Source organism: Phocoena phocoena, chromosome 8 (genome assembly GCF_963924675.1).
Source record: "Phocoena phocoena chromosome 8, mPhoPho1.1, whole genome shotgun sequence".
Lineage (NCBI taxonomy): Eukaryota > Metazoa > Chordata > Mammalia > Artiodactyla > Phocoenidae > Phocoena > Phocoena phocoena.
In genome coordinates, this window is record NC_089226.1 from 100,003,897 (window position 1) to 100,023,364 (window position 19,468).

At 49.2% G+C, this 19,468-nt stretch overlaps 1 protein-coding gene across 1 annotated transcript; it reads left to right on the top strand.

Annotated features, from left to right (window-relative positions):
• The first annotated feature begins 4,475 nt into the window (after window positions 1-4,475).
• On the top strand, window positions 4,476-13,157 carry LOC136127656 (pregnancy-associated glycoprotein 2-like). Its single transcript, XM_065883300.1, has 9 exons — window positions 4,476-4,576; window positions 5,686-5,836; window positions 6,804-6,921; window positions 7,015-7,133; window positions 8,354-8,547; window positions 9,683-9,799; window positions 11,271-11,412; window positions 11,513-11,611; window positions 13,005-13,157. The coding sequence occupies exons 1-9, from the start codon at window positions 4,476-4,478 to the stop codon at window positions 13,155-13,157; spliced, it is 1,194 nt and encodes a 397-aa protein (XP_065739372.1).
• Window positions 13,158-19,468: the final 6,311 nt, after the last annotated feature.

Below are 19,468 nucleotides of genomic sequence, written 5' to 3' on the forward strand. Positions count from 1 at the left end.
TAAATACATGTTGAATAAATGAATGGATGAATTAGTAGATGCTTCCACTAGAACGCACTGCTGCATCCATGTCGGGAGACATATGGTGTCAGCGTGGCTTACTGCCGTAATATCAAGCAGAAAAAGTCAGGCTTTGCCTCCCTAGATGAGCCTAAGGCCAGGGCTGGGGCTGTGTCGGTTAATGAGCCCACTGTTCCTGAGGCTCTGTATTTGTAGCCTGTGCTACCAACATGAGGAGAAATCCCGACCTTCATCAACTTTTCTTTTTTTTTTTTGACCAAGCTGCATGGCATGTGGCATCTTAGTTCCCTGACAATGGATCAAACCCACATTGCCTGCATTGGAATCGTGGACTCTTAACCACTGAACCGCCAAGGGAAGTCCCAAAGTCTGATCTTCAAAGCAGCAATCTTCTCCCACCTTCCACTTTTATCCTTTACCCAATGCAGACCAAAGAGATTTATAGCCTCCGGTGAGAGAAAAGGTAGAAAAAACAGGGAAAGATAGATCCTAAATACTTCTTGAAAGACTGTAAATTGGTACAATCTTTTTGGAATGACTTGTTCTTAAAATATGTATAGTCTTGTCCCAGTAATTTTGCTTCTAAGGTTTATGTTAAAGCGATGATCAGAAGCACCCGCAAACGTAAATAAGCAGGATGTAGTCCTCAGAGTCTCCTGCAAAAGGGAAAATCTGGGACGTCCCAGGCCCAGCAAACATAAAGTGTCCACAGCATAGATAGGTCATCACGCAACCAACCGCCTTAAAACTGTGTTTCAGCTGAACATTTAATGTTGTGAGAAATCATTCCAATGTGACATTGAGAGAAAAGAACAGAATACAAAACAGCATGATCCCAGGTTTGCTAAGCACATGGAAGACAATGCAGCGTACTCGCCAGGCACGTACATCCTGGAGCTCTTCTGCCTGGGTTCAAATCCCACCTCTGACCCTTACCAGTCATGTGACCTTGGTAAGTTCATCTCTGGACATCAGTTTCCTATTCTGTAAATTTGGGATAAGCTCAGTTCCTCCCTCACTAATCATCAAGAAAATGCAAATCCAATGACAATGAGATACCATCTCCCATCAGTTAGGATGGTCATTATCAAAAAACAAAAGATAACAAGTGTTGACGAGGATGTGGAACCCTGTACACTGTTGGCGGGGATGTAAAATGGTATAGCCGCTGGAAAACAGAATGGAGCCTCCTCAAAAACTTAAAAAGAGAATTACTATTTGATCCAGCAATCCCACTTCTGGGTATGTATTCCAAAAAATTAACACCATGATCCTAAAGGGATATTTGTCCTGTCATGTACGTTTCAACATCATTCACAATAGCCAAGATGTAGAAACAACTTAGCTCCATCAACAGTTGAATGGATAAAGGAAATGTGGAAGAGACATAGAATGGAATATTATTCGGCCTTTAAAAAAATATACTTATAATTTATTTGGCTGTGCCAGGTCTTCGTTGCGGCACTCGGGATTCTCACTTGCAGCATGCAGGATCTTTAGCTGCATCATGCAAACTCTTAGTTGTGGCATGTGGGACCTAGTTCCTTGACCAGGGATCAAACCCAGGCCCCCTGCACTGGGAGCCCAGAGTCTTATACACTGCGCCACCAGGGAAGTCCCGGTCATGGTTTTTTATATATTTAATATTGTTTCAGTCGATTTGATGTGAAGTTAAAATTGTCCCACTTTGGCCTTTTTATATGGATTCCTAAACTTTTTGTCCAGCCCCCGGTGATCTTTGAAGGCCCTCACCTTTCTGGTCCTTCAAGATTCCCAGGCTTAATCTTGTGCATTTCTTGGCCCAGCCCTGAAATCAACCATCTCTTCAAGAATGTCCGTATCTTCTGGTGGGAAATGGTGTTTAGAGGCCACAGGCAAGGCCTCAGGATAGCCACTGTTATCAAGTTGCCATTGCTTCTCGGCTTTTCAGTGGTCAGACCCAGAAAGTAGAGATTTTCTTTAAAAAAAAAAGAAAATAATTAATTGGTACAAACGTATACTTCCAATTCAAGTTTTCAGACCGCAAGGTTTTACTTAAGCTTTTGTTTTATACGTAAACATCTCTTCTCTCTTCCACTGGAAGTCGTGCTTCATGACAACATTAGCATCAGTTACTTACTTGCTTTAACCTGTAACATACATAAGATACTCTCGAAATAACTAGCAATATCACCAACAAGAAGGTGCTGGATATAGTTGCAGATTTCTTTGGTTTTTCGTTTTGGGTTTGGTTTTGGAGGGAGGATGTGTTTGTGTGTTTGTCTTTGTTCTTAGAAGATATCCCACTCTGAATGTAGGTCAAAATTCTGCATTTTAAAGCCACTTAAGTAATGTTTTGCTGTGTGTGGCTGGGTCACCAACTTGATAGAATTAGGCTCATTTGTCTTAGTTCTCAATTTCGACAGATGTGTTTATTTATGTATTTTGAAATTCTGGAACACATTTACATGGTTGCAAAGTCAAACTATAAGACGAAAAATCACACTTCTGTCCCTGCCCCTCCCCCATAAATTACCATTTTTTTCCTTTAGTTTTTGGCTTATTCTTCCACTCTTTCTTATTGAAAATAGACACACGTATGTAAAAGTAACAAACTATAAGCACTTTTCTGGTTCCCCTTTTTGAAAAACTAAACAGTACACCCTGAAGATCTCACCCATTCCATGCCTCCCTCCATCTGCATTATGCCCAGTTGTTCGGATGCCCTATGCCTTATTCAACACTCCCCCACGGATGGTCACTACAGGTAAGTTTCTAATCTTCTGCTTTTACAAACAGTGTTGCTGTGAATGGCTTGTACATGTGTCTTTTTGTATTTTTGCCACTGTATCTTTGGGATAGTTCCCTAGAAGTAGAATTGCTGAGCTAAATGGTATAGTGTGTGTCACTTGCTAGTTGCCGTCAGATCCCCTGCGTAGGGACTGAAACACCAAAACTGAATTTTAACAATGTGCAAAAATGAGTAGGAAGACGCAGCTCCCAATCTATCACCCACCTGGTGACCAGGCCAGCCTCCCGTTGTTCTACCCAAGGGACAGGCCTGGATAGATCTCACGCAGGAACACCCACGTCCTGGGAATCCTGGAAGGAACCATAAAACTCCATCATCTTTACTTTGGCTGGAATAACAGTTTAACAGGTAGCCCTGTTCACCTCAGGCTGAGCAGGAGCTCTGAGTGATCTGTTTTGTCTTCTTTGACTGATAAGACACTTAGAAATTATTTCTTTGCATGCTTGGTTTGGTAGAGAAAAGGTTTCAAGGCATGGACCCTAGTGGGGAATGATACCAGATGCTCAGCAAGTGGACATTATTAAATTCATTGGTTTATATGACCCTGGTAATCTTTCCTTACAAAAGGAAGGAAAATTAACATGGTTAAGATGCATTCCGTCTCTTACTCATTCGACCAACATGAATTGAACCCCCTCTCTGTCCCCTCTCTACTCCCACCTCTAGCCAGAAATAAAAACCTGCACAGCCTGCAGGCTGAATCCAGCACACAGTTAGTTGTTTGAGGTTTGGCTCACACTATGTTTTTTGAAAAACACACAAAAAATTAGTTGCTAACATTTAAAATCAGGGGATTTGACATAAATATCCAGACTTCTAACTTCTCTTGAAAATTTGCCAACCAGCCACTGGTGGGAGCTGAGGAGCGACTGCCCCCAGTGGTAGGGCATGTGCTGCCCTGTGTCCCTGATGCACGCCCAGCCCTTCCATTCATTTCTCTTGCCTCCTGGGTCGTGAGTTTGTGAGAACTGCCCTAGACTGCTAGCTCCCTGAAGATAAGGACCTCCTGTGTCTTACTTGACTTTGACTTTCCAGCATCTGACCTAGATCCCAGCACACAGGGTCCTCCGTGTATGTTTGTTGGACGATATAAAGGATCTTGTGGACGCGTGCACCACATTTCTCCCAATAGTGAAACTGTGCGACTGTGGTACTACTCTAGCCCAGACCTCTGATGCAGACTGGCATCACAGGTGCCCCTGATCTGTGCCATCTGTCCCACTACCTAAAACCACTCGCATGTCACTGGGCTGCCCCTAAAGTCTTCACTTTGCCATTTGAACTCTTTTCCTCCTAGCGATCTCTTCTCCACCTGAGGACAGCAACGCACCCTTCATGACCACATGAGATCACGAATGTCAAGCATGGCCCCTAGCATTGACTTTTATCACGTTGTTAGCAGTGTTTTATCTCCAAGTTGGCAACAGTCTCCCCACTCTTAGTCCATGCGGTTCAGTTGGTTTTTCAGCCAAGCCCCAAAGAAGAGATTACAGTAGAAATCTCTGTATTCTGAGAATTTTCCAAGTCCACTCCCCACAGACACTGATGGAGGTAAAGATTTTATCGAGAGGTTCGTATTTCTAATCAGATCCATTAGTGGCCTAAGGGGGACAATTAGGGCATGTCAGAGCGTATATAACTAGGAGCCCCTGGCCACCACTGCATGCTCAGAACTCACTCTTTCCTGAGTACTTGGACCCAGGAAAGAAGCATGAAGTGGCTTGGGATCCTTGGGCTGGTGGCCCTCTCAGAGTGCCTAGTCATGTAAGTGCGGGGACTGTAAGTGGCATCATCTCTCTTTCTGGGGTCTTCCTTGTTCTCTTATTCTTCCACCCATCAGGGTTAGAAGGGAATGTAATCATCCCTGACACTCTTGAAGTTCAACTCTCACTTATTGATGAGTACCGTGCCATGGGCAACATGGGGCCCAAGGGTCGTGGGGTAGGCCTGCAGGGCTGCACAACTCTGGGGGTGCCAGTCACATCATGACTTATGTGAAAATGGCACTCCTTGAGATAGCTCAGTGCACAACCTGTGCAACTGTAAATGTGGTCTGATGAACAGCATTTCTCCTGTGATTGCTTCTAGGACTTCTCTCTGCTCTCTCTGCATTTCTGTGTGTATGTGTCTGTGTCTTCATCTCTGTATCTCTCTCCTTTATCTCTCCTTCCCCTTTGGATGTCTCTGTGCCTGCAGAACTCTCTGAGTTTTCAGTTTTTGTTTTGTTTTTTGTACTTTGACTCTTCCTTGTTTCTCTAGCTTCTTAATTTCCCTAATTTATTCCCCATCTCCTGGCTTCCTCTCTCACCCCTCTCTTCTGCTTGAGCCCTGGAGAAAGATCTGGAAGGCGACTTCTAGGCTGATTTACCTCTAACAAGCAGTGTGACCACAGCCAAGTCACAAACTCCCTGCATTTCAAATTCCTCCCCTGTAAAAAGAGGATAATGATGCCGCTTCGGACTCCTTCCCAGAACTTCTTAGAAAAAGATACAGTGGGATGGCAATAGCAATGGGAATGGCTGTCATTGTTGACACTTCTTACATATCAGGTACATTATATACACTATCTCACTTAACACCCAAAACATTCTATATGGGCGATGGGGGTTATTATATTCCATGTTTTTACCTACGCATGGGGAAACTGACTCCAAATGGTCATACGGCTTACCCAAGATTACAGAACAGAACCTGTAGTCAAACCTAGGCATTTGCCATCGCCTTTGCATAAGTCCTGATATGAGAGAACACTCATAAAAAATGCTTGGAATATACACAGTGCCATTACAATGCAAGGTATGACAGTCATACTATAACACAGACAGCTGATTGCTGACCCTTCTTTGTTTCCTTTTCCCAATCCTCGGTGAAAGGATCCCTCTAACAAAGATGAAGACCATGCGAGAAACCCTCAGGGAAAAAAATTTGCTGACAAACTTCCTGTTGAATAACAATGACGACAGGTCCCAGAATGTCGCTCATGACCCAAAATTGTCTCTTCATCCCCTGAGGAACTACCTGGATGTGAGTGTGTTGGGCGGATGGCCCTCTACAGCGCCCCCTGGTGCTCTGGCCTGGCACTGGGGTTCATCTGGAGGCGCCAGGTGGTGTAGTGGGGCTAGGGCTCCTGCAGGAAGCAGAAACACTGGGGAATACGGACCCCATTCCCAGAGAAGAGGGCACTCTCATCCTCAACTCTTGGTCGGTGGTAACTGGGCTCAGCAATGACCGGGTGGCAGGTAAACGCCCATTTCTTGCCAAAGATATGTCATTAGTTTGAGGGAGATTGTTCCTCCTGAACTAAGGGAGCCACTGAGCCACAGATGAAAGGTGAGCCGTGTCTGATCGAAAGATAAAGCCAACTGCAAATCAAGATTGAAACCCCAGGCAGACAAAGGTCAACCTCCACAGATCCAAGAAGGACACCAGTAAAAAGATACTGAGCCCCTATGGCCTGTGACGCCATAAAAATCTAACACTATGGTTATTGTTATTGATCTTAAAAAAAGGTCTCGTCTCTTCCTCAAGAATGCATAGGACAGGCTGAGTGATAGGCACAGAGTAAATACATGTCAATGAAAGGGCCAGCAGCGTCGTGGTGATAGGACGTGGTCTCAGTTTAGAGGAAGTGGCCTGGGGTGACCTAGGAGGGCCAACTGGAGAAAGAAACAGGCTGGGCCTGAAAGGGGAGACCGGAGAGCTTCTCAAATGAACGCAGCAGGACTCGCCTGGAGGTCCAGTGCTTAAGACTCTGCGCTTCCACTGCAGGGGGACCGGGTTCGATCCCTGGTCAGGGAACTAAGAGCCCGCATGGAGGAAAAAAAAGAAAAAAATCAAATGAAGGCACCGGTCTGAGCAGAGGCTGTGAGGTGGGGCGGTTGGGAAGTGATCTCAGGAGACACGGGACACCTCGAGGGAAGCAGTACTCCGGGAATCGAGGGCGGCCAGGGCAGCCAGGTCTGACCACACCACCCCTCCCCGGCCCCTGTAGGTAGCCTATGTCGGCAACATCAGCATTGGAACGCCCCCTCAGCAGTTCAAGGTCATCTTTGACACCGGCTCAGCTGACTTGTGGGTGCCTTCCACCTACTGCGACAGTCGCCCCTGCTGTGAGTACCTGCCCCCCGCCCATCTTGTACTCCCCCTCCCACCCCCATCTCCATCCTTGGCACCTGACGGACACACATCTCTTGTGTCCGCAGATACACACAATGTCTTCAACCCTCACGTGTCCACCACCTTCCGGCTCTCGGGCATGCCCGTCGACCTCACCTATGGCTCCGGGAGGATGGTTGGATTTCTTGGCTACGACACTGTTCGGGTAACTGGAAACCAGAAGCCGAGTCAGGGCTGGCCCTGGGATCAACCGCAGCTTACAAAACAGATGCAGGGCCAACTGGGAGGGCCCGTCTTTCCCAAAGTCCCCTAGTGGCTGGCCGCCCACCCCACAGTGTTGTGTCCCTGGGGAGACAGTGTCCCTGCTGACACACAAACTCCCAGAAAGGCTGAGCCAGAGAGTGGCTTGGGGTGTGGATTTGCAGCTCCTTTGCCCATGAGCAGCTCAGGGTTCATTTTGCTGGGAGCAGGGAGAGAGGGGAAAAAAGCACCCACTCTTATATCCTCAGGCTGTGCCAGGTACTTTCACGGTAATAACTCGTTTACTCCTGCAGCAACCCCACATAGCAAGTGCTATGATTAGCTCCACTATACAGATGAGGGAACTGAGGTGCAGAAAGCCAGGGCCTTGCCAAGGTCAGGCATCAGGTAAGCGGTGGAGCTGGGCTGGCCAGTCAGGATTCATGCAGGTGTGCGGTATTTGGAGAGAGGATAAAACTGATCTTGGGCGGTTGGGGGGAACTGAGGGCTTCGGAAATCCAGACAGGGAAAGCAGGGGGCCACAGATGTGGGAAGGGCCTGATAAATGTGGGCCCCTAAGAGGGGGCCTTTGAGTGTCTTATAAAACGTATTGCCTGCATCCCCCAAAGGGCCTGAGTTCTCTCTCTCTCTCTCTGTCTCTCTCTCTCTCTCTCTCACACACACACACACACACACACACACACACACACACACATGCACACACACATCCCCAAAGCGTGTTTCCCAGGCAGAATTTTCATAAGTACCCTGGCAGCGACATTGTAAAATGGGCTTCTGTCTTCCTGGGCGGATGCAAATTCCACCATGCACTGCCATGAATTCAGTCCGTTTCTGTCATCAGATCATAGTGATGCCAAAGACAAGACCATCCTGCTCTCTGCTTGTTTTGTGCTCCAGTGGGAACCATTTGGTCCTGCTGGAGGCACGAGGCCAGTTTCACTCACTTCGCATGGTGTTTGCAGGACGGGCAGCGATGGTTAAAAGCCACAGCCCAGCACAAAGGGAACCCAAATGCCAGTCCCAGCTTGGTCTAACTATCTGAGGTCAACCCAGGGCACAGCCAGGCCGCAGTTCTTTTCTGCGGTGCTCATGGCGTCTCCATCCCAGCCCAGTCCCAGCCCCACTTCCCAAACCTTTATGTGGGAACACTCTCCTCTCCCACAGATCGGGAAACTTGTCGATGTGGTCCAGCCGTTTGCCCTGAGCAAGGCACAGTATGGGTTGGAGCATGCACCCTTTGATGGCATCCTAGGCTTGGGCTACCGCAGCCTCGCCATCCAAGGGACCACCCCCGTCTTCGACAACCTGAAGAGACGAGGCGTCATTTCTCAGGCAGTCTTTGCCTTCTACTTGAGCAGGTAAGTCCAAACTGCACAAGCCCTCTCTCTAAGTCAGCTGTAAGATGCTTTCAGTTGCATCAAAACTTGTAGCCCAGCTGATCCAGAAGTTTCCTGAGAGACAGTCTAGCCCGGGATAACTATGGCCCCAGGGCCACATCTGGCCCTGCCACTGGTTTTTGTAAATAAAGTTTTATGGGAACACAAGCATGCTCATGGGCTCAGGGGCAGCAGCTTGGTCCAGGGGGTGTGAAGGGAAGAGGGAGAGCCGTGGAAGGTGTCAGGATACAGGTTGGAGGAAAAGGCAACAACAGGATGTGCTGATGGATTTCATATGGGAGGAAGGAGAGGGATGGCGGGAACATTTTACCAGGAGCCCAGAAGCAGCTACACAATTCACAGGCACCAGCGCAAAATGAAAACGTGGGACGTCTTGTTCCAAAAGGATCAGGAGGGGCTTCCCTGGTGGCACAGTGGTTGCGAGTCCGCCTGCCGATGCAGGGGACGCGGGTTCATGCCCCGGTCCGGGAAGATCCCACATGGCGCGGAGTGGCTGGGCCCGTGAGCCATGGCCGCTGAGCCTGTGCGTCCGGAGCCTGTGCTCCGCAACGGGAGAGGCCACAACAGTGAGAGGCCCGCGTACCGAAATAAATTAAAAAAAAAAAAAAGTATTAGGAATTTCAAGACAGGGATAGCAGAGGCTCAGGGCCCTGCTGAGTGTGAGGCCCCATGGATGGCACAGGTCACACACGCTGGTGAAGCCAACCCTGGGTGAGCCTGAACCCACACCCTTGGCACCCTCGGGCCTCGGCTTTTCTGAACAATGACAGGCTAGGCGAGGGGGCAGCCAGACCCCTCCGGCACGGTGTCCTCTGAGGGTATCTCTGAGCACTCTGGTTGCTGGAGGGGACCAGGCCCTCTTCAGAAGGGTGGGTGGTCGGAGCCCAGCCAGGCTGCCCAGCTTCGAACCCCTTCTGTGCCACTCACTAGTCGGTGACCCACCTCGGACAGGTCCTCAATCCCTCCGGGCCTCAATTTCCGTCTCTGTAAAATGGGGACCCTAATAGTGCCTCGGATGGGTGGAGAAGCACAGCCCTCAGACAGTGTCTGCCGTTATTCTCCTACAACGAGCCCTCCGTCTTCCTTCTCTCCTCAGCCAGAAGGAGAGTGGCAGCATTATGATGTTGGGTGGGGTGGACCACAGATACCACAAAGGAAAGCTCCAGTGGATACCAGTGTCCCAACCCCACTACTGGCAGATAACCATGAACCGGTAAGCCTCTCCCTCTGAGGGCCACCCCAAGTGATGCTCCCACACGCGCACACGGACACACGCAGACACACAAATAAACGCACAGACACACAGTCACACACACAGATATACGCTCCACCTCCAAAGACACACGTATAAACACACGCACAGGCACACAGATACACACAAAAACACACACAGATACACACACCACCCATGGGTTCATAATCACCCCAGACCCCTGACCAGGGCTCTGACCAGGGTCCTGAACAGGGTTCAGAGAGACGTGTACAGCCCAAGAGGGCTGCACCCACTACGCTGTAAGGCCGGGAGCACGGTTTGAAGACCCTAAAGTGCAGTGAAAAGAGGATCAGGGAGGATTTCACCAGCCTGAACAGCGTTGTGATAAGTTGACCAGCTGTCTAGGGCTACCCGGGACCCAGGGAGCTCTCACTACACAAAACTACCAGTTTCAAAACAGGGAAAGTCCTGGACAAACCAGGAAAACTGGTTTCCTTAGGGAGAAACTCCCCAGCAGTGGAGAGAGGTTGGCTGCATTCTTGAGACCTGAAAGCAACTCATACAAAGAGACACTCCCCCCACCCATAGCCACCCCCCATCCCAGGCACAGAGTGGGGCGGGGGCTGTGACAGAGAGAATCAGGAAGCCGGGATCCAGGAGTGGCCTGAGAACAAGGGGCTATAATTGACGGGATTCTGAGTGATACCCTCAGACAAAAGCTTATGTGTCCTTTGGAGGCCCCCTGGGCTAGCTCAGGCATCGCCTGGCTGGGGCCCTCAGTGTCTGAGCTGTGTGAGTGGGCCATGCTGGGAGACAACCTCTCCCAGGGCAGCCTGTGTCTCCGACACCCCTGCTGTCAGCATCTGCTGCCCCGGGGAACCCCCATCTTCACTGTGTGGGTTGACCCGTTATCGGTCACACAGCACATACAGGGCTCTGGTTGTTCCTCATCCACTTTTTCATTCATTCATTCATTCAACAAACATACATTGTGCATCCACTGTGTGCTAGGCACTTGAGAGAGGCACTGAGGCTACTTGCCCTTACGTCTAGTAAGGCAGACGTACATGAAACGAGTCACACACATAATAATGAATTTCCACTTCGGGACATGCTAGAAATGAGGAGGAGTCTACAGAGAGTGACCAAGACAGGAGCCTGATCTAGCCTGGGGGGAAGACTTCCCTGAAAAAGAGACAAGTAAGCTGGAACCTGGAAGATGAGGAGAAATTAGCTAGACAAAGGGGATGGGGGTCTTCTAGGAAGGGCGACCAGCACATGCCAAGGCCCTGAGGCACCAAAGAGCCTGACGCACTCAGGAGCTGAAAGGAAGTCAGCGAAGGTTAGGTGACCAGAGCAAAGGAAAACAGAGCCAGGGCGTGAGCTGAAGGGAGACAGTCAGGGAGGGGGGCGGTCATGGGGGGAGACTTCACAGTGATCCTGGTGTCCACTCTGTCCCACTGTCTCCCAGCATCACCATGAACGGTGTGGTTTTTGGTTGTTCCGGCGGCTGCCAGGCCATTTTGGATACCGGGACCTCGTTGGTGCTCGGCCCGAGCCGACTGGTCACCGCCATCCAGATGCTCATCAGCGCCAGCCCTGTTGGTCACGAGGTGACGGGTCACGCCACGGGGTCACGAGGTGAAGGGTCACGCCACAGGGTCACACACCAGGGATCACCTGGGCCAACCTCTCTCCCTCTTCCTCTGACAGTATGCAGTTTCATGCAGCTACGTGCCTCGCCTGCCTACCATCATCTTCAGCATCAACGGCAACGACTACCCGGTGCCCCCGCAAGCCTACATCAGAAAGGTGAAGGGCCAGTCCTGGTGCAATTGCAGGAACCCTTGGGCTCCTGCTTGCGGGAGGGCGCCCTCTGCAGGCCAAGCCACACCATTGCAGATGCCACGGAGCCCCTGTGGCTGGGCCAGTGCCTCCCACAAACCCAACCACTTGAGAGTAAGGGGCAGTCTGGGACTTCCATCATCCTGAAATAAATGGAACACTACCGCGTGCCGGCCTGCTGCGAGGCACAAGGAGAAGGGAACACTAAGGGCCTCTGCCCTCAAAGAGCTTCAGTTCAACCTGAGCCCTCAGATAGATGAACACGGAAAGTCAGCTCTAGCAATCCCTGCAATAGGCCAAGTGACGAGTGGGGTGGGTGGGCACAGTCTCAGTGTGTTGTCCCACCATAATGGTTAACGGTCTCCCTCCCACCTCGAAGGTGTCCTGGTTTGGATGACAAATTACATGGCGACCCTCATCCTCACCTGCAACTTCCCCTTGCTAAGCCCCAGTTCCCACTCCGTGAGTTGGGGTACCAGACCCCTCTGTGGGGAGGCTGCATGCCCCCGTGAATTAAGGGGTGCACAGTGACCGCACGGCCCTCGCACAGGCTTGAGGCTTAATGTCAGCTCCCTATGGGAGTTCAGAGGAGGCTGATGGGCTCAAAGACGGCTTTGAGGAAGAAAGGGAATTTCAGTCATTCTAAACCCCCAGCCTTATGGAGGCTCGAGGAGGCCTGCATGGGTCCAGGCGAATCTCCACTGGACTGATGAGGGCTGTACACAAGGGAGCACCAGGGTGAGTCACCCAACCCAGCCTGGAGTGGCCAGGGAGGGCGAGCGTGGGGCCCGGAAGCCTTCCTAGAGGGGCTGAGCGCAGCCTCTAAGAACGGGTCGTGGGGAAGAGGGAGAAGCAAAGGGATTCCCTGCAGAGGAAACGGCGAGCAGGGTCAGAAGGAATGAGGGGAATTACAGGCCATCCTTGCTCTTGTTTAACATTTTATTCAAGTATAGTTGATATACAGTGTTGTGTTAATTTCTGCTGTACAGCAAACTGACTCAGTTATACATGTATTTGTATCCTTTTTCTTCTTCTTTGCCACTACAGTTTATCACGGGATCTTGAATTGAGCTCCCTGGGCTCTACAGTAGGGCCTTGTTTACCCATCCTCTCTATAGTGCTTTGCATCTGCTAATCCCAAATTCCCGTCCTCCCCTCCCCTAGCCCATCTCCCTCATGGCAACCACATGCCTTGGCCGTTCTTGGTCTTGGATGGGCACCCCACTTCCGCAGCTGCTGAGAGAGCCCCTTGGTCCTTACCAAAGGAGGGAAATAAAACCGAGAAGCTGCCGGCTCCGGGTGCTGAGAGGGTGGCAGGTAAGGGCTCAGGCTGACTGGTGTGCATTTCCGTCTCCCCCAGAACCTTCAGGGCCAATGCCTCAGCAACTTTGGAGGGGGCACAGAGAACATGAGCCACTCGGAGACCTGGATCCTGGGCGACGTCTTCCTGAGGCTGTATTTCTCGGTTTACGATCGGGGAAACAACAGGGTTGGCCTGGCTCCCGCAGTGTAAAGGCTGGGGCCGCTTCAGCAGTCAGGCCCCCTCCAAACACACACTCACTCACACGTAGGGCACTCCCACCCACGGATGGCGGTGGACTGTGGTGCTCTGCAAAGCCCCATTCTCAGCAAAGAATAAAAGTTTCCATTCTCAACGGTGCTAATACAAATGAGTGCCTCTCTTTGGGTCGGGGAGGTACATCATGATCGGGCAGGATCTGAACCACAAGTGAGAGGAGCCCAACTGCAACTGGCTTCAAGGAAAGGGGAGACCGACTGGAAGGACACTGGGGATCCGGGACACAGGAACCACAGCAGATGCGAAGACCTCAGTGACTGGACCCAAGAAATCAGCTCCCTCTTTCTCTCCCTCACTCTTTCCCGTCTCTCATCTTTGATTCTCTTAGCCTGACCACTTTCTTCCCTCACACTTCTACACATATATCCCTAACGCGTCTAATCCCTAAGGAAAGAAGCTCAGAAAAACCTCAGGCTACCAAGGAGGGCTCTGATTGGGCCACCTCAGATCACGGGTCCAGCCCTGGAGCAACAATCCTGGCGGGGGGGCTTGGGGCTACTATGATTGGCTTTCCTTGATCACGTGGCCCTGCCCAACGTGATTGACAGTCTCCTCCAGCACCACGTGACTGCAGCTGGGGCGAGGCAGCCCCCAAGGAAGTGGCCGGGAGTGTTCTAGACAGTGGAAGAGTTTGTGATGGCCCCCACCAACTCCGCCCCCTCCTCTTTCAGAGGGATGGTAACGGGTAATAAAAATACCTTCTACCCTTCCCATCTCACAGGACCTTTGGCAGTGGCCTGCTCCAGGGGGGTTCTGGGTGAGGCCCTTCAAGCTGAGATGGTTCCCGTTTGTCCCCCCACCCCAGTCACCAGCTCTCTGCCACCCACACCTGCAGTGTCCTTTCTAGTCCCACGTTCCAAGTGATGGGCCGTGTGGATCCCTGAGCCATGCCCACCCCTCCAGGGCCCAGCACGCTCCTTCCCTTGGCCTCCAAGGCTGCTGGCGAGGATGCCACGCATGTAAAGGGGCCCCAGGGTGCCCTAAGCCTTCAGCGTTTCTGAGCTTCCTCCAGGGGCAGAGCTACAAACCACTGGTTCGAGCTGCCATGGTTTGGCACATTTGGAGTGGAAGCATCACTTCTTCCCACCTGGAAGCAGAGGCCCAGGCTGGGGACAGCAGGGGTCAGAGGTGGAGGGAGACCCACGTGAGAGAAGGAGCAGGGAAGAATAAACAAGGTGGAAAACACAGCCGACGCAACGCACGGTATGGGCCTTTACTCAGGCAAGACAAACCAGCGAAAGGGACGACGCCCTTCCTTCCTCATCTCTCCATTCAGGACAAATTTACTGAGCACCTACTATGTGCCAGGTGCTGTGGTGGACCCCAGGGATAGAGGGCTGGGTTAGGAACCCACCACCGATTCATGGAGACAGATAAAGAGACAACCCCCAATGGGGAGGGCCAGATGGAGAAAGCAACACAGGTGTGGGTAGGGGGCCAGAGGAGTGAGGGGCTTCCTCTTCAGGGACCAGGGAAAGGCTGCAGTCGGGCGAGAGGGGGGCATTAACTTCAGTCTTGTCACCCCACCCTGAAACACACCCCTAAGCCTTGCAGTTACCTTCTCTGTGCACACCTGCCGTATGTCCACGGTTACGTGGGCCTGGTCCCTCTGGGGTGGCACTGGATTATGCTCGGCTTCAGGGGGGTGAAAGAGGACTGGTTGCAGAGCTGATAAAGGGGGAAAAGGTGAGAGCAGAAATGGCATTTTTTTTTAAACAGCAAATATCATGCACTGGGCTTAATGGAGACTCAAGTGAACAGTTTGTCAAACTCATTTTCCAAGTGGTCTTCATGGAACCATAAGCAATGTCTGTGTGGGGGAGAAACTACCAATAAGAGTAAGAATAATAGCTCTGGTTAATTACATATGCATTTCACTGTCTCCCCATGAGCCCCTGCGGGGCATGACCCCCACTGTACAGATGAAGGAAGTCTCCTCCAATCTTCTGGCTCCAGTAGTGGTTACAGGCACATCGTAGGGCCTCAATAAATACATGTTGAATAAATGAATGGATGAATTAGTAGATGCTTCCACTAGAACGCACTGCTGCATCCATGTCGGGAGACATATGGTGTCAGCGTGGCTTACTGCCGTAATATCAAGCAGAAAAAGTCAGGCTTTGCCTCCCTAGATGAGCCTAAGGCCAGGGCTGGGGCTGTGTCGGTTAATGAGCCCACTGTTCCTGAGGCTCTGTATTTGTAGCCTGTGCTACCAACATGAGGAGAAATCCCGACCTTCATCAACTTTTCTTTTTTTTTTTTGACCAAGCTGCATGGCATGTGGCATCTTAGTTCCCTGACAATGGATCAAACCCACATTGCCTGCATTGGAATCGTGGACTCTTAACCACTGAACCGCCAAGGGAAGTCCCAAAGTCTGATCTTCAAAGCAGCAATCTTCTCCCACCTTCCACTTTTATCCTTTACCCAATGCAGACCAAAGAGATTTATAGCCTCCGGTGAGAGAAAAGGTAGAAAAAACAGGGAAAGATAGATCCTAAATACTTCTTGAAAGACTGTAAATTGGTACAATCTTTTTGGAATGACTTGTTCTTAAAATATGTATAGTCTTGTCCCAGTAATTTTGCTTCTAAGGTTTATGTTAAAGCGATGATCAGAAGCACCCGCAAACATAAATAAGCAGGATGTAGTCCTCAGAGTCTCCTGCAAAAGGGAAAATCTGGGACGTCCCAGGCCCAGCAAACATAAAGTGTCCACAGCATAGATAGGTCATCATGCAACCAACCGCCTTAAAACTGTGTTTCAGCTGAACATTTAATGTTGTGAGAAATCATTCCAATGTGACATTGAGAGAAAAGAACAGAATACAAAACAGCATGATCCCAGGTTTGCTAAGCACATGGAAGACAATGCAGCGTACTCGCCAGGCACGTACATCCTGGAGCTCTTCTGCCTGGGTTCAAATCCCACCTCTGACCCTTACCAGTCATGTGACCTTGGTAAGTTCATCTCTGGACATCAGTTTCCTATTCTGTAAATTTGGGATAAGCTCAGTTCCTCCCTCACTAATCATCAAGAAAATGCAAATCCAATGACAATGAGATACCATCTCCCATCAGTTAGGATGGTCATTATCAAAAAACAAAAGATAACAAGTGTTGACGAGGATGTGGAACCCTGTACACTGTTGGCGGGGATGTAAAATGGTATAGCCGCTGGAAAACAGAACGGAGCCTCCTCAAAAACTTAAAAAGAGAATTACTATTTGATCCAGCAATCCCACTTCTGGGTATGTATTCCAAAAAATTAACACCATGATCCTAAAGGGATATTTGTCCTGTCATGTACGGTGCAGCATCATTCACAATAGCCAAGATGCAGAAACCGCTTAGCTCCATCAACAGTTGAATGGATAAAGGAAATGTGGAAGAGACATAGAATGGAATATTATTGAGCCTTTAAAAAAGAAGGAAATCTTGCCATTTTCAACCACATAGCTGAAACTTGAGGATGTTACGCTAAGTGAAATAAGCAGGACAAATCCAGAAGGACGAATACAGTATGATTCCACCCATATAAGTTATCTAAAATAGTCAAACTCATAGAAGCAGAGAGTAAAATGATGGTTGTCAGGGGTCAGGGAGGGGGAAAATGAGGAGTTGCTGTTCATCTGATACGAAGTTTCAGTTACACAAGCTGAGTAGGTTCTAGAGATCTGTCGTACGGCTTGGTGCTCATCGTTCACAGTAGTGTATTGTGCCCTTGACATTTTGTTAAGATAGTAGATCTCACGTGAAATGTTATGACTACAATAAATAAATAAACACATAAATACCTTGTAAAAAATGAATAGTCCTTTTTTTAATCCGAGAAATGCAATTTGTTTATTTTATTTTTATAAATTCATTTCTTTATGTACTTATTTATGGCTGTGTTGGGTCTTCCTTGCTGCACGTGGGCTTTCTCTAGTTGTGGTGAGTGGGGGCTACTCTTCGTTGTGGGCTTCTCATTGCAGTGGCTTCCCTTGTTGCAGAGTACGGGCCCTAGGCACACGGGCTCAGTAGTTGTGGCGCACGGGCTTAGTTGCTCCGCGGCATGTGGGATCTTCCTGGGCCAGGGCTTGAACCTGTGTCCCCTGCATTGGCAGGCGGATTCTTAACCACTGCGCCACCAGGGAAGCCCTGAATAGTCTTTTCTAATTGGAGGGAAGGGAGTAGAGTTTTGCTGCCAATATGTGCAGAGTTTCTTTCTGGGGTGTTGAAAATGTTCTAAATTTAAATCATGATGATGGATGTACAACTTCATGAATATATGAAAAACCACTAAACTGTACACCTTAAATGGTAGAAATTATGATATTTGAAATACAACTCAATCAGACAGATATATAGATATACAGGAAAGAATAGTCCCTAACCCTTCTAGAGCTATAGTGAGGATTACGTTAATATCTGTAGAAAACCTTTAGGACAGTGCCTGACACACAGTAGCATGAGCTGTTTGTTATTCTTTCACTCGTACCCCAGAGAAGGACCAAATGTGTGTAACAGTGGTTACATAAAGATGGTAGCAATATGGGCAGTTTTTCCCCTTATCTTATGCTTGTCTTAGGTTTTTCAGGAATGGCGTTTAAGATCAGGGGAAAGCTGAGCATTATTCTATAAAAGACAGAGGCTTCCGACAAAGAGAGGACCTTCTCTTTGCTGGAGTTGCCTGAGGGAGCAAATTGATTCCCATAGAAAAAGCATCCTGGAACGGGTGGTGAAGCACTGACATCTAGTGGCCAAGATGGATATTGCAGGCACATTCTGCATGGTCTTACCACTCTGCCGGGGGACCTGCCTATTGTTTCCAACTACTGATACTTGTAAGGGCTATTTAGCAACATGAAACCACTGTCACATCAACTCTCCCACATTTAGACCTGATAATCACACTTTGACAAATGGATTCCAAATATATATATTTAGCTATAAATATTGTCCCAGGGATTTGATTTATACCAGTAAAAGTTGGAAACCACCCTAGATTCTAACATCAGGGAAATTATCACCCAGAAGGAATCAGCTCCTGGCTCTTAAAGTGATGAGTGTGGACTATGGCCACAGATTTGCAGCCTGAATCCCGGGTCACAAACACACTTACACTCCCTTCCTCACCTCCTTCAGATCTATAGGCAAATGACCCCTCCTCTATCTAAAATGTCAACCCTCCCTGTCCCCTCCCTTGCTTTCACTCTCCTCCCACATCACCATTTCACACACTATATCATTTATTTTTTGTTTGTTTGTTTGTTTTTGTTTTTGTTTTTTTGCAGTACGCGGGCCTCTCACTGTTGTGGCCTCTCCCGTTGCGGAGCACAGGCTCTGGATGCGCAGGCTCAGCGGCCATGGCTCACGGGCCTAGCCGCTCCGTGGCATGTGGGTTCTTCCCAGACCGGGGCACAAACGCGTGTCCCCTGCATCGGCAGGCAGACTCTCAACCATTGCGCCACCAGGGAAGCCCTATCATTTATTTCTTTATCTTTGATTATCTGTGTCCTTCCCTGGAGTATAAACTCATGAGGGCAGGGATTTGGGTTTGTCTTGATCATTGATGAATCTCCAGTGCCTCAACTAGAGCCTGGGACACCATAGATGGTCAATAAACATTTTGGTGACAAATTTATGTGAAATCAATGTTAAGGAAACACCATGTCATTGGCTCGTGCTGAGTACAACTCTGCAAAAGCAAGAGGTATAAACATTGCCAACTGTATCAGTCTGCATGGGCCGATACCAGATACCACAGACCGGGTGCCTTAAACAGCAGACATTTATGTCCTCACAGTTCTGGAGGCTGGAAGTCCGAGATCAGGGTGTCTGCAGGGTTGTTTCTTCTAAGGTCTCTCTCCTTGGCATGTAGGCAGCAGTCTTCTCCCTGTGTTTTCATAGGGTGTTTCCTCCGTGTGTGTCTGTGTCTTAATCTCCTCTTCTTATGACACCTGTCAGATTGGATTAGGGTCCACCCTGGTGACCTCATTTAATCTTAATCATCTCTACCTCCAAATACAGTCATTCAGAAGTACTGGGGGTTAGGACTTCAACAAATGAATTTGTTGGGGGTTGGGGGACATGATTCAGCCGATAACACCAATAAACACACACAAAAAAACCTGGGACGTGTCAAGAGAATACAGGAGTCAGTTTAAGGGACTCCCGTGGGCCAGATATGGGAAATTTAAGCATGAAAATAAATAATGATAATAATGGATTATAACTCACTGACTAAAACAAGAACCTGTG